Source organism: Camarhynchus parvulus, chromosome 3 (genome assembly GCF_901933205.1).
Source record: "Camarhynchus parvulus chromosome 3, STF_HiC, whole genome shotgun sequence".
Lineage (NCBI taxonomy): Eukaryota > Metazoa > Chordata > Aves > Passeriformes > Thraupidae > Camarhynchus > Camarhynchus parvulus.
Window position 1 is genome coordinate 5,647,324 of NC_044573.1, and position 13,140 is coordinate 5,660,463.

At 41.1% G+C, this 13,140-nt stretch overlaps 1 protein-coding gene across 1 annotated transcript in view; it reads left to right on the forward strand.

Moving 5' to 3' along the window:
* TTBK1 (tau tubulin kinase 1) overlaps positions 1–13,140 on the forward strand; it is a 101,717-nt gene that overhangs the window by 52,875 nt on the left and 35,702 nt on the right. The window contains exons 7-11 of the mRNA XM_030945081.1: positions 1,510–1,575; positions 3,048–3,140; positions 3,835–3,960; positions 9,338–9,492; positions 10,218–10,437. Of these exons, the coding sequence (XP_030800941.1) occupies positions 1,510–1,575; positions 3,048–3,140; positions 3,835–3,960; positions 9,338–9,492; positions 10,218–10,437 (660 nt within the window). The remainder of the gene's footprint in view (positions 1–1,509; positions 1,576–3,047; positions 3,141–3,834; positions 3,961–9,337; positions 9,493–10,217; positions 10,438–13,140) is intronic.

Consider the following 13,140-nt stretch of genomic DNA (forward strand, 5'->3'; position numbering starts at 1 on the left):
CAATGAATTCTGTGGAATTCTGAAAAATATTTTGCAGTTGTCACTGGGAATCCTGAATTGCATAGTTCTGAGAGCAATGAGGTACATGATCACAAATACAATTTCTTTACTATTACCTGCTGCTAAATAAGTATCTTATAGCTCAAGCTGCTGTAGTGCAAGATTAAATGCTGGATTAAGTGCATGGGATATGCAGATGGGGTCTCTTTGGGGAGTATTTGATTAGCACAAAAGTTGTAAGATAGACTTACAGCTTTTTTTTTTGCTTAGAGTCATTATAACTAAAGAGCTGCATTGTACACAGTACAGGTGTGGGTATGTTACATGGTGTTGGTGAGCTTGTTTAAAAAATATTTGAAATTTTATTCTTTCTGAGAATATTGAAATTCAGAGCAACTTCCCTGTAGCCCAAAGGAAGCAACTGAATTGTACATATTTAAAGTGACAGAAGGGTGCCCTAGAATAAAAGTACAGAGTGTTAGGCCTAGTTCTGAAGTACAGGCACAGCTGAAAGAACAAACCTGAATCCACTGACCTCTGTGGGACAAATTACTCAATTAACTTGTTATTAATATGCTCGATTTTCTGCTGGAGTAGGAACTTCACTTTGAATATGTTTAGCTCTTTGCCCAAGCTTAGCCTTATGATGGAAGAAGTCTGGGCCTGAACCTGGTTTACCACAAGAATTTTGAAAGCACTGCTGTTAAGTCTCATTAACTCCGGTGTTTCTAGTTCAACTAAGAGAATTTGGTGGATGTCATTATTTAAATGCAAGTATTTTCAGAATGACATCTGCATAAGTGAACTCACATGGTCTAATGTTCTTGTGGAGGCAGCAGTAGAAAGAGTTGGAACAGTTGCTCAGCCCTCAAAGCAGAGAAAGCCTCCAGATGGGACAAATAAGTCACAGGAGGACTGCCTTTCCACACCCACTGTATCAAGCCTTTAATTCCCAAGGACATGAAAAAGAGAATTGGGGAAAGAGAAAATAAAGATAGGGTACACTGAGAAGAATCTGGAAAAAAGCAAGAACTCTGAAAGGCAGAGGTTCACAATTTGTTGAAGTCTTCCAGAAGATGCTTACAGCAGTGGTCATCTGTCAGACTAGGTAATCCCCGTTTCCATCCTGACCAGGCCATCTTCGGGCTCTGCTTAGCTCATGTTACTCATGACTCAGTTTTGCACTTCTTTACTCGTTTTTCCCTTGACCTGCAGTTTAAAAAGGAAAATCTGACCCTGGTTAATGTTCTTCTCTCTATGCCTGGACTGTTACTGTTCTAACATAGCACTGTAACCACCTTGCCTTCTCTGTAGGGTGAGCTTTCCTCGATACGCAGAATCGGAGAACGCTCTCTGTGTAGCTGCTAGAGCACAAGAAGGCATTAAGAGCCTCCTATTCCTTGGGTACATCCAAAATAGCAATTTAGACAAGAAGTTCTCAGCAGTTGGCTGCACAGGGGATTCAGTCATCCACTCTGTTTCTGAGATATTGCTCTTGCCTCCCTCCAGCCTCGCAACGTTGCCGGTTTCCGAGGAACCGTCCGCTATGCCTCTGTGAATGCACACAAAAACAGGGTGAGTGTTTTGGAGTTATGAGGAGTTACCAGTAAGATAATTCCCCCTCTGAGACCTGTTTTCAGGAGTAAAGGAGCAAGAGGTCGGAGTTCTGGTTTGTTATCTGTGGAAGTTAGTATATCAGGAGATTTCCATTAGGTGGTTAAGGGTGTTGACTGTAAAATCAAAATTATCCTTCACTTATTGGGTCCTCTATAGTTGGCAGACTTTAAAATTGTAATTATTGCATTACCAGACACTTTTTAAGGGCAAGAGTAAGCCATGCTGAAGGGGAAATCTGGTTAAGTTCCCAGCTGCTTGCTGCTAGTCTCTAGCAGAGCTTGGCCAGGAATTACCAAGTGCCAGGTCCCCAAATCCATTCTTGATCTGTAATTTTTAATATTACCATCATACCATCAGAAGAAGAACTACCTGGTGAAAGCTAGGTTTTTGTTTTTCCTGAAAAGAACCATTATTTAGATAGTGTCTGGCCTGTTTCAATATAAATGCTTCTAGAGGGCTCATCCAACATTTTTCTCAAAACACTCCTCTCTCCTACTTCAGTAGTGTTCCTTTGCAGACAACAAACAGTAAGTTTGGACAATACTCTCAGGCACAGGCTGTGATTCTTGGGGTGTCCTGCACAGGACCAGGAGTTGGACTGATGGTCCTGATGGGTCACTTACAAGTCAGCATCTTCTGTAGTTCTAAGTTCTGCATTTCTGCCAGATGGAAACTGTCAGCCCTCCTGCATTACCTCCAGGTTTCTGGCCTTACTTGGAATGAGATTGTAGGAATATCTGTGACACACAAAGAGATGTCAGGGTTTTTTAGGGAAGGAGCAAGTTATTGTCTACAAAAGGTGGAAACTGTGATGTATGGAGGGCAGCTGAATGCATTCATGAATTCTTTCTCTTTCTTGAGAGACACAGAGAAACCTGAGGTATAATTTTTGCAAGAGCTGAGTAGGCCCAGCTGTAGCTGGCATCAGCTGAATGTATATTTAGACACAAAAATTGCTGTATAATGCAGGCTATTTTGAGCAATCATATCCTAGACATTGGAAGTTGAGCACCAAAAATGAGTTCATGTGCTTTGACAATTTCAGCCTTTATCCCCATGTTTCCATTTCCCATTCACTAACCCAGGAGGAGACTTGTATGTGCAAATGTTATAAATCTGTAAATTGTTATGGTGCATGATGGTGAGTCTTTTGCAAAAACTCTTGAGCGGATTTGAATTATATTTAGGCTTAAAAATAATAATAAAAATGCATTGTATATACAGTTTGAGGTTTTTCTTAATCTAGGTTATTGCATGTCCCATTAGTAAATATGTATCTTTAGCCTTTAATTTGGCTTTTTTATTCATTGGCTGGGAAGTATGACTTCTCTTCCTGCCCTTTAAAATGAGGTAGCTCATCTGGAGAGTACACCTGGACCCCTCAGCCATGGGGAACTTTGCTCCTCAGTCTTGGTCTCTCTTTTCTCCAGGAGATGGGCAGACACGATGATCTGTGGTCCCTCTTTTACATGTTGGTGGAGTTTGCTGTTGGTCAGCTTCCATGGAGAAAGATCAAAGATAAGGTAGGAAAACTGGTGTCTGTGCTTAAGAGAGGATGCTACATTTTAATTATTATGACTCTTTATTATTCCTCCTGCAGCTCAGTGCAGCTTTTTTTCTGGAGTCAAGCCAGAATCTCCTTTTCATCAGGTCTTGCTGTAAGATGCTAACCTGCTTTTGTGTATTCTGATATGCAGGGTGGGCTTCTCTTATTTTGAGTAATCAGACGTTTTTTATGAATATTGTTAATCATATTTGATCACGTGGTTTTTACTTTTTTCTTGCAAAGTAAACAATACAAGTGCAAAGACTTGAGCTGTCCTTTTGACAAATAAAAAGAGCCTATAGAAAGACAGGAGGGAAACGCCTTGCTGTGCCAAACAAGCCAAATGGGATTTGAAATTAGAAAGTTAAACAGAATAAAGCTAAGTGTTCATGTTGTCTTGGAAATACTTTGTGCTAAAGAAATAAAATCCCTGGAAAGAAATAGGTCACCTGTGCAGCAAGCTTCTGACTCAAGATTCCCCTTTGACCTCTGCCTGCAGTGCTCAAGCTCCTTGTGCCTTGAACAGCAAACAGGAGGAGTGTGTAGACACTGTGCTGGGTCTAGGAAGAGTCTATGTTCCAGGAATGATAAGTCTTTATAAATGTGAAGTAATGGAGGAGATTCTTGGCTCTGAAATTTTTTTTGTTTGTTTTGTTTTGTTTTTTTTCCAGGAGCAGGTTGGCATGATAAAAGAAAAGTATGAACACCGAATGCTGCTAAAACACATGCCTTCAGAGTTCCACCTTTTCCTGGATCACATTGCAAGCCTAGACTACTTCACCAAGCCAGACTATCAGGTCTGTCTTTGTCACTTTGTGATGCATGGCACTGTAGATTGGCATTTAGATTTTTTAACATTTCCTTGAATGTGTTTATGTCTGTCTGAGATATGGGCAAGACTGACTGGTGATCAGAATCCAAATTTATTGTGGACTACATATACTTATATACTGTTCTAGGAAGGCTAGTAATTTTTTACTACAATGATTGGGTTAATCATCACACATTTTGCAACATCTCTTGCTTGTAGAAGTTGATTCAATCTTCTTTCCTGTCAGCCAGTCTTGATTCAATCTTCAAAGCTCTGTTCTTGACAAGGCATCCTGATTATCAGATCTCTTGTGTTAATCATGTCTAAAGTACTCTCTGTCCTGTGTGCCTAATAGCTGAGGAATACCTTTTCTAGAACCAGGAAAAAGAGGCTGGACCTTACAGCTCTTCAAAACTTCAAGAATTCCTTCATCTCCTTCCACCACCCTGTGCAAAATAATCCTGAACTCCACACTAGATAGTTCCTCCCAAACAACACAGTACTTTTGGCTTTCATTAAAGCACAAAAATTTTGAGGTTCTCCAAGTGTGGCAGAATTTTGGCACAGCATGCCAAGGTCTAAGAGCCTACACTGACAGCTCAGTTGTGTACACCAACCCCTTTGATTTCTTGCAGACTTATATAGGCCTTGGCCATTATTATCTCTTTCTTTAATATTCATCTAACATAGGGTTTTCCCTCCCATTCAGTGTTTGCTGTCAGCCTATATGTGAGTAACTCTAGACTAACACAACAGAACTGAAGCAACTTTATTCTGTGTTGCTTTTTTTTTATCACAGTGGTTTTCTCTGTACATTAAAGGCAGTGATGGAAACAACATTTTATAAGCAGATCTGTGCAGTCTTATCTGAGTGCCTGGTCCTGTTGATAGTGCATCAAATGAGTGGGAAAGTGGTAGGAGGGTGTTCCAACAAACTCTCTCCAACAGTGCCTTTGTGGTTTAGCCATGTACATGTTGTACCATAGCAACCACACATTTTTTAAAAATTAAAAGGAAAAGGCAAATACTTTCTACATAGTGCAGTGGAAGAATAACATTTGCCACTAAGAGGGAGAGCCACAGAGGGATGGAAGTGGACTGATGAGATGCAGAGGGAGCTGGATTTGTTTGTCCTGGAGTAGAGAAGTCAAAGAGGGGATCTGATTGCTCTTTCACTGCCTCAAGGGACAGCTTTGTGGGGAGAATAGAGGCAGCAAGAGAAATTGTGACTAAATCCAGCAGGGGGGTGGAAAATTCAGAGTGTGGGTTCTTATATAAAAAACAGGTACTTAGAAAAGCTGTGGAATTTCCATCCTTGGGGATTTCCAAAGATTGGCTGAATGACAAATATGATCTGCCTTTTAATTAGCTCTGCTTTGAGCAGATGGTTGGATTAGAGATTTCCAAAGCTGCCTTTGAACCTACATGCTCCTATATTCTATTCCAGCTTAAATAATTGTGTCCTGATGGTACCAAAAAGCCATCCTTGAGACTGAAATGGAAGGAGATGTTTCCAGACAGAATTCAGGCAGTACAAACCACAAACTGCTCTTTCACAGTAGGGCATTTGACTGAAGCTGTGAATTGCCTTTTTGCCTTCAGTTTCCTGCAGGTGCAGCTTGGGCAAGAAGCCTCCAAAAGGGAACTCTCCACAAAAGTCTGGCATCTGAAGCTTGCCACTTCTAGCTTGACTTGGAGACCTGTTCCAGACAGAAAATTCTCCAAGCATCTCAGCTCCAGATATGTCTATATATTGATTTATCTGGATGTGTATTACTCTGAAATACTAAGAACTATACCAAAGGCCATTTGAATTTGTCACCAGTATCAGACCCACAGAGAAATAAAGGAAATTGGGGAAGTGTGTTTACAAATATATAAAGTCATGGCTTATTTAAAAATCTGAATTGAATTTGAAGTTTTAGATTCTCCTAAGCACATGTCATGCTGAGTGGCAATTTTATTACAGCTGTGGGCCCCTGAGATGATGTCTCCAAGAGACACATACCAGGCTGTAGCAAGACACACCAGAGATCACTACTCTCTGATGGATAGATGGCACAAGTTTGCCTAAGCAGGGGAAAGGAAAATGATGGTAGAATAAAACAGACTTAAGCTGTGTGGAAAGGTGAGTTTCCTATATGGGACATCCTCCTTTAGATTCAGTCAATACCAGATATTGTCAGAGCAATTGGGAGAGACTCCCTGTGAACAACCAGTGCTGGTTTGAGTTCTCTCATGCTGACCAGGTGTGGTGGTTTAGCTCCAGCTGGCAGCTGTGTACCAGGCAGCTGCTCACTCACTGTACTCCCTGCACAGTGGGATGGGGAGGAGAATCAGGAAAAAAAAAAAAAAAAAAAAGAAAAAAACCCCACAGGTTCAGACAAGGACCGTGCAATAGTTGAAACAAATAGAATATAATAATCAAAACTGTAATTAAGAAAAAAGAAAATATATAAAAATAATAGAAAATCAAGTGATGCAAAATACAATTGCCTGATGCCCAACCAGTCCCCAGGCAGCAATTGGTCCCTTCCAGCCAACTTCCCCAGTTTGTATACTGGGCATGACACTCTATGGTGTGGAATATCCCTTTGGCCAGTTTGGGTCCCAGCTGTGCTCCCTCTCAGCTTCTTGTGCAGCTCTCCACCAGCAGAGCATGGGACACTGAAAAGTCCTTGAATGAGGGTAGGCACAACTGAGCAACAGCCAAAACATCAGTGTGTTATCAACACTGTTCTCATCCTAAATCCAAAACACAGCTATTGGGAATAAAATGAACTCTGTTCCAGTTGAAAACAGGACAGCAAGTTACTAGATATCTTCCATCACTGTCCTGATGTTTTCCCCTTAGAAATTCTTGTAGGACTTACGAACACCAATCAGGAGCATTCCCTTATCAAAAGGGGACCTCTGCCACTAAAGAGGTGTGCCTGATATTTATTCTTAAATACTGTGTTGTAGATTACACTGCAGATTAGAAACTTGATCAAGAGCAATTTACTATGCCCAAAGTTTCTGCTGAAATATTCCATCTTCTTAGATAAACCCCAAAGAATTCAAGGCTTGAGCATCTGGACAATCCATAACTAGTTTGGTACATTTTATATGTGATATTTCAGGATTGATTGTGATTCCTTTCCTGAGCCTTGGCCAGGAGAAGCCATTTGACAAGATGTATCATGACAGCTTAGCGGATAATTTGTGCCCCATTGGCTGCTTCCCTCTCATTCTCTGGGCCATCAGCCCAAAACATGGCATGCTACTACATAATGTGCAATTAAGCTTTATATCCTTGTGGACAGTAACATCTTTAATAGACAAACATACTGGACCTCTTCTTTATCAAAAGAAGTCTTTATCAAAACTAGTGGGTTTGATACTCAGAGTTGGAATTGCACATTGTCTTGTCCAGCAGAAGGAAATTCAACATGGGAGGCTTGCAGTGACTATGGAAACTCTTCTGATTCTTAATATTCTGTCTGTAGGCAGAGGATCCCTGGACAGGATCCAGTGACTTTTTGCATGGCTTTCCAGGAGCAGTGGCTGTTGCTGGGACTGTTCTGTGCAGTTTTCCACTCCACTTCTCTCCTTGTAAAGTTTGACCTTTCATCAGGAGTATAAAGGTTTCAGAGAAAGCTGAGAAGACTCAGTAAGTCCATGAAATAGCTTTAGAATAATGGCAGGTGAAGATACCTGTATCCTTCAGCCATGGAAAAGGATCCTACAGGGAGTACAGTAAAGGGCTGTAGAATCCCTAATGGCCTGCAAAGTCAAGTGCAAGAGTTACAGAATAAGTTATAGCCGAAAGTAACAAAAGTTGTTTCAACTGAGTGAGTCCTTAAAGGGATGCTAAGAATAAGGCAGCTGAACATCTAATTTTATCATGTGGTTTCTTACTTCAGACTGCTTCAGTGTCAAAGGAATGGAAGGTGGCAGAAGCAGTACCAATTTCTAAATAGCTTCACAAGATACCACTCCCTGATACTGACATGTCCATCACAAAGAATCAAAAGCTGTGATAAGACTGGCATTAGGGGACAGATGGGTGAGGATGATCTAATGAACTGAAGCCAGAATGGCTTTTATAGAGGCATCTGTCTACAAATGTGTGGAGCTCTTGCAAGGCATCTTTGAGTTTGTGAGGATAATAATTTCTAAAATATACTTGACAGTAATCATTTCCAAAGTAGCAGTCAGAAAACAAATACAACCCTAAGAATTTCCTGTGCCTTGGTCTGATTGACACCCAACTCTGGAAATTCTGTTAATCAAATGTAGTATTACCACAGGAGTGTGCACCTCATTCTAGGGTTCTGGGGCACAGAAAGGAGGAAAAAGTTGGCTCATCTGCAAGCTGCAAATAGGCATTTTTCTGCAGTTTGGTAGAAGGTCGTGGGAAATGGCAGGCTTTCCTGTCCTTCTGATCATGCTGATAAACAGAACTGGAATATAGTTGCAAATAGGATGTATGCTCATGCTAAATTTTATTCATAACTTAGTGTTGATTCTACACCATGAGCTGAATGGTTTTGCCATCACATTGTCTCTCCCTGTAGAGGGAAACTGACAGGCTGAATCCTGTCAGTTCTGCATTATTTAGCTAAATAATTTTATCAGAGGTGTAGGACCTCACAGCTCTGTTAGCCTACAGCATGCAGTTTCCTTTTGACAGCAGAACATCAGATTTCTCTGCTAATGCATTGGTGCATGGAGAACTATTGACAGTAATTTCATTCTCTCCTAGATGATACCAGTTCTTAGAAAAGGAACAAGCATGGAGCACATCAGCCATGAGCATTTGTACCTGCCATCTTATAAAGAAAATTGTATCATCCTTTTTAGAGTTTTATTTTCTTAGGCAGCCAAGTGTGTCAGGCCACATTGTGCACATTAAACACAACGTAGGGCTCCTGACTAAGCCATATTTCAGCCAGACACTGCAATGAGTCTGCATCCTAGGGCTGCCTTTTCCTGTTCTGTTTATGTCTTCTGGCAGCCCTTGAACCCTGCATATCAAATGTACTGTTCTGCATAATGTACTGTCTAATCTAGAGGAAAGCTGAATTGAAGTTATGGATTTAGAGTTGGAGTAACAAGCTAACTGCAAGATTTCACTGAATCAGTGTCAAAATGTTGCATGCATTTCATTTGTAGGTTTGAAGAAATTTTACTTATGAAGCCAAAACCAACCTGAGAAACAACTGTTGCGATTTCATAAGTTTTCCTTTCATTTTTTAGCACTTTTCATAGGCAAACTGGAGATTATAAAATGCACTTGGTCCTCGTGCACATACTTCAGATTTTTGGTGAGAGCCACTCTCACCTACTTACCAGAAATTGTTCTTGCAAATCTATTCCAGCTAATCATGTCGGTTTTCGAGAACAGCATGAAGGAAAGGGGCATCACTGAGAATGAAGCCTTTGACTGGGAGAAGGCTGGTACAGATATCTTGTTGTCCACTAGCACCTCAACTCCACCACAGCAGAACACCAGGCAAACAGCAGCCATGTTTGGGTGAGTGTTGTAGTTGTACCAGTCAGACAGTGGACAACAAGCTCAGTTCTTTTTTTTTAAAGATTTCAAGGCCATTATGATTCTGGGAAGTTGGAGCAGCATGGGAGGCACCACTTGATCTGACTGTTTTGATATTAATTTATGTCTGTGGTGGTGGATAGTGAGCTGAGTACTGAGTACAGCTGAGTGCACGCTCTGCTCACACCTCCAACACAGCTCCTCAGCCTGCTCACAATGTGTTTCATGTGCTGCTGCAAAGGTACACAGAGACTGATGCTCAGAGGTACAGATGAGTCCAAATAGAAAAGGCTTGATTAGAACTGGTTCACTGGTCTGTCTTGGTGCTTTTGGGGGGCTGACATTAGGGGATAACAGTAATCCCTATTAATGTTATGGAAGATAAAATCTATAAGGCCCAGTAAGCCTCATTTGCTCGTGCAGAAGGAGAGGTTTCTTCACAGCTCAATATGGTGTGATGGGCACTTGTGAAGAAGTTTTCAGTTTTATCAAGGGTCCCAAGATGCTTTCACTGATCCATCCTGTTGTCTTTGTAATTTTCATTACAAGGAATCCTCCTGTTCTGATTCAGGATGTCACATCTGGGACTGCCTGTTTTGCAACTGAGTAATACCCTAAAATCTGCTGAGGAATTCCTATGGGGTGATGTAATAAGCTTCCTCCTTTATCCACTGATAATTTTACCTTTCTATTTGTCTCTTTTATAGGGTGGTTAATGTCACTCCGGTACCCGGGGACCTGCTCCGTGAGAACACTGAGGATGTCCTGCAGGGAGAACATTTGAGTGATCAAGAGAACGCTCCTCCCATCCTGTCAGGTCGGCCAGTGGAAGGCCTTGGGCAGGCTCCAAACACGGCTTTCAACGAGGGTGAAGTTTGGGAAGAGACAGATGTGAATCGCAACAAACTCAGGATCAGCATCAGCAAAGTAAAGAACATTTCCTTGTCTCCCGTGACTCTTGGATGTAGGGCAATGGTTTCATAGACTGCTAGAGGCCACTCAGATCCACTGATGTAGCATCCTATGTAGTAAGCCCAAAAAGCATTGAAGAATTCTCCTGTGGCAAGGGGAAATTACAAGGAATTTTTTCACAGAGTAAAAGCCATTGGGATTAATTTAGATCTTTATGCAAGTGAGATTTTGGGGGCCAGTAATGCTAAAGCGAATCTTGTCATTATCTAGGATTTTGATACTTCAAGCAAGGAAATTCTAGTCCTTGCATAGCTGATATAATATCAGAAATGTCCCAGGCATGGAAATTAAAAACCAAAATTTTATTGTGTCCCAACTTCTTGGGTAAATAAATGTAATCAGAGATGTCTTCGTAAGCTGTATTTTTCTGTACCTTGAATCATCACTCATTTTTCTCTTCCTTTTTTTAACTTTCCTTTTTAAGGGTAGGAAAATCTATAAGGAGCATCTAACAATGGTTTCCTCCCCTATAAAGAGTGAGAGAAACCATTCCTTAATATTCTTATATTACTGCATTCCAAGATCATATTAAGCTTTTTTAGCTCACATAAAATGTATACTTCAATTAATTTTCCTCATAATCTCTAAGGTGTTTCTCAGTCCTTACTTGTAAATGTTATCTCATTTCTTGAAGGTATCCCCAGTGAAGGTTGATTCCATGTTAAATGTCAAGTATAAGAATCTGACAGTTAGTTTATTAATAAGGTAAATTTAAATACTGCAAGTAAATTAGTATCAGTGGCAGGTCATCAGATGCATACAGAATCTGTTAGCAGAGAAACATTCATCAGACTTAAAATGTTGTCAGGGCCTATCAGATTCACATCACAAAGCTGTCTTTAATGGACATTTGTAGACTGGCATGTTAAGTGTGTTAGTCTTCTGAGGTTGACCAGAATTCGCTTCAGTCTCTACTAGTACAAAGTTAGTCCTTATTTCAGCAATATAGGTATCTCCACTATCCTTAGTCTTCTTAGAAAACATTATGCATGGACAAGAAATAATCTAATTTACTTAAAATTCTCCAGGGCAAATAATTCAGATCAATGTGTTATCTGTACGAAACATTAGCAGGGACATTCCCCGACCCTGAGAGATTATGAATGAAGTTCAAATTACTTCTTCATCTCTCACTGGTAACTCTGCATTCCCAGAAGTTTTCATTTGAAGGTATATGAAATAAGAAAAGCCTGATGGAGAGGGACAGTTCTGTTCACACAACATATATTAAAAAAAAGAAGAATATTACAGAAAAATCCTAGCAACTTTTGTGTGTTTTTCTTTGCATTTCTACCACCAGGTGCTTTGATGTTCTTCAGTCAGACTTTTCACAGGGGAGTCCTTTCTGCGTGCTAGTTGTGTGTTCTCTCTTAGGTACCTCATTCACAAATCCTGTCATAACAGCTGCTAAAGGCAGGAGAGGTTTCTAGAAGCTCCACAGCACAGCCAGGTGACTTTTGTGCCAGGCACTGTGCTATTTGTTGTCAAGCTGCTGCCAAAGGAGTTTTGGGAGTTTCTCAGCGTGGCAGGGAGCACTTCAGCTCTGACAGGCTCTGTAGCTACACAGCAGCCTGTGCAGCACAGCCCAGGGCAGCAAGCTCTCCAAAGCTGAAGTCCTTTCTTTGAGGGTTTTTATCTTTAGTTTGACTCTTGCTTGTCATTTTGCTTTGCTAGATTTACTGTCTTCAGTCTGACTGTTCTCTGAGAGAGGATTGGTTTTTATTTAAGTAGCAGTCACTATGTGGAGAAAGGAAGGATGCTTCCAATTTGATTCTTAAGGGCACAACTCTACTTCTGCTTGTAATCTGAGGCATCAGAACCACAAGGGCACTGGTGTGTTTAAAAGTCTTCTGCTATTCACAGCATCACATCCTTCATCTTCCAGTCTTGTAGCACTAGAATTAACTGGCTCTCCCTGTCTTGCTCTTTGTATTTAGGAGATGAGTGGAGCTTGTGATGTTTTTTTTCCCTAATAACTGTCTAAGATGATCCTTACTTCTCCATGCAGACAATTCAGATCTCCTTCTGTCCCACTTCTCCCATTTCTGTGTTAAGGACAGAATTACTGTCACTGTTCTCCCACACCATCCCCCAGTTCTCTGCTCTTGAATCTTACTAAGTTGATGCTACCCAACAGTTACATCAGCACTTTGCTCCCTTCACAAACACACTTGACCTTTGTTTGTTGCTAACCTTCTCCTGGCCATGACTGGATTACAGATTAAATCATTATCATGTATTGTGCTTTTCCTCTAATGCTTGAAAGTTCTCCTCCACCCTCCTTAGCTGCAAAAGCTCTTTAGTTATGCATTCCAACTCCAGCTGGGGTGGTTTAGGTCTGCTAATTTATGGGTGCTGACTGACTTGCCATGTACACATTGCATGCACAAGGCAGCTGTCTGGATCAGCAGCATTTTACTGAGATGCTGCTTGTGTTCAGACCCTCTGGCATTAATGGGGGACAAGGGGACATAGGGCAGGGAAGGGTAAGCATTCTCCATACAGATCCCCACACACAGGCAGTGTGCAGCAGCTGATGCTGCGTGACTGGCAACACAGCAGCGTTGAATGCAAATCCTGTGCTGCTGCTGTGCTTTTGCCCCTCTCTTCCAAGGAAAATCACTATAGAAGGCAGAGGGCAGCTGTGTTGGTCACCTG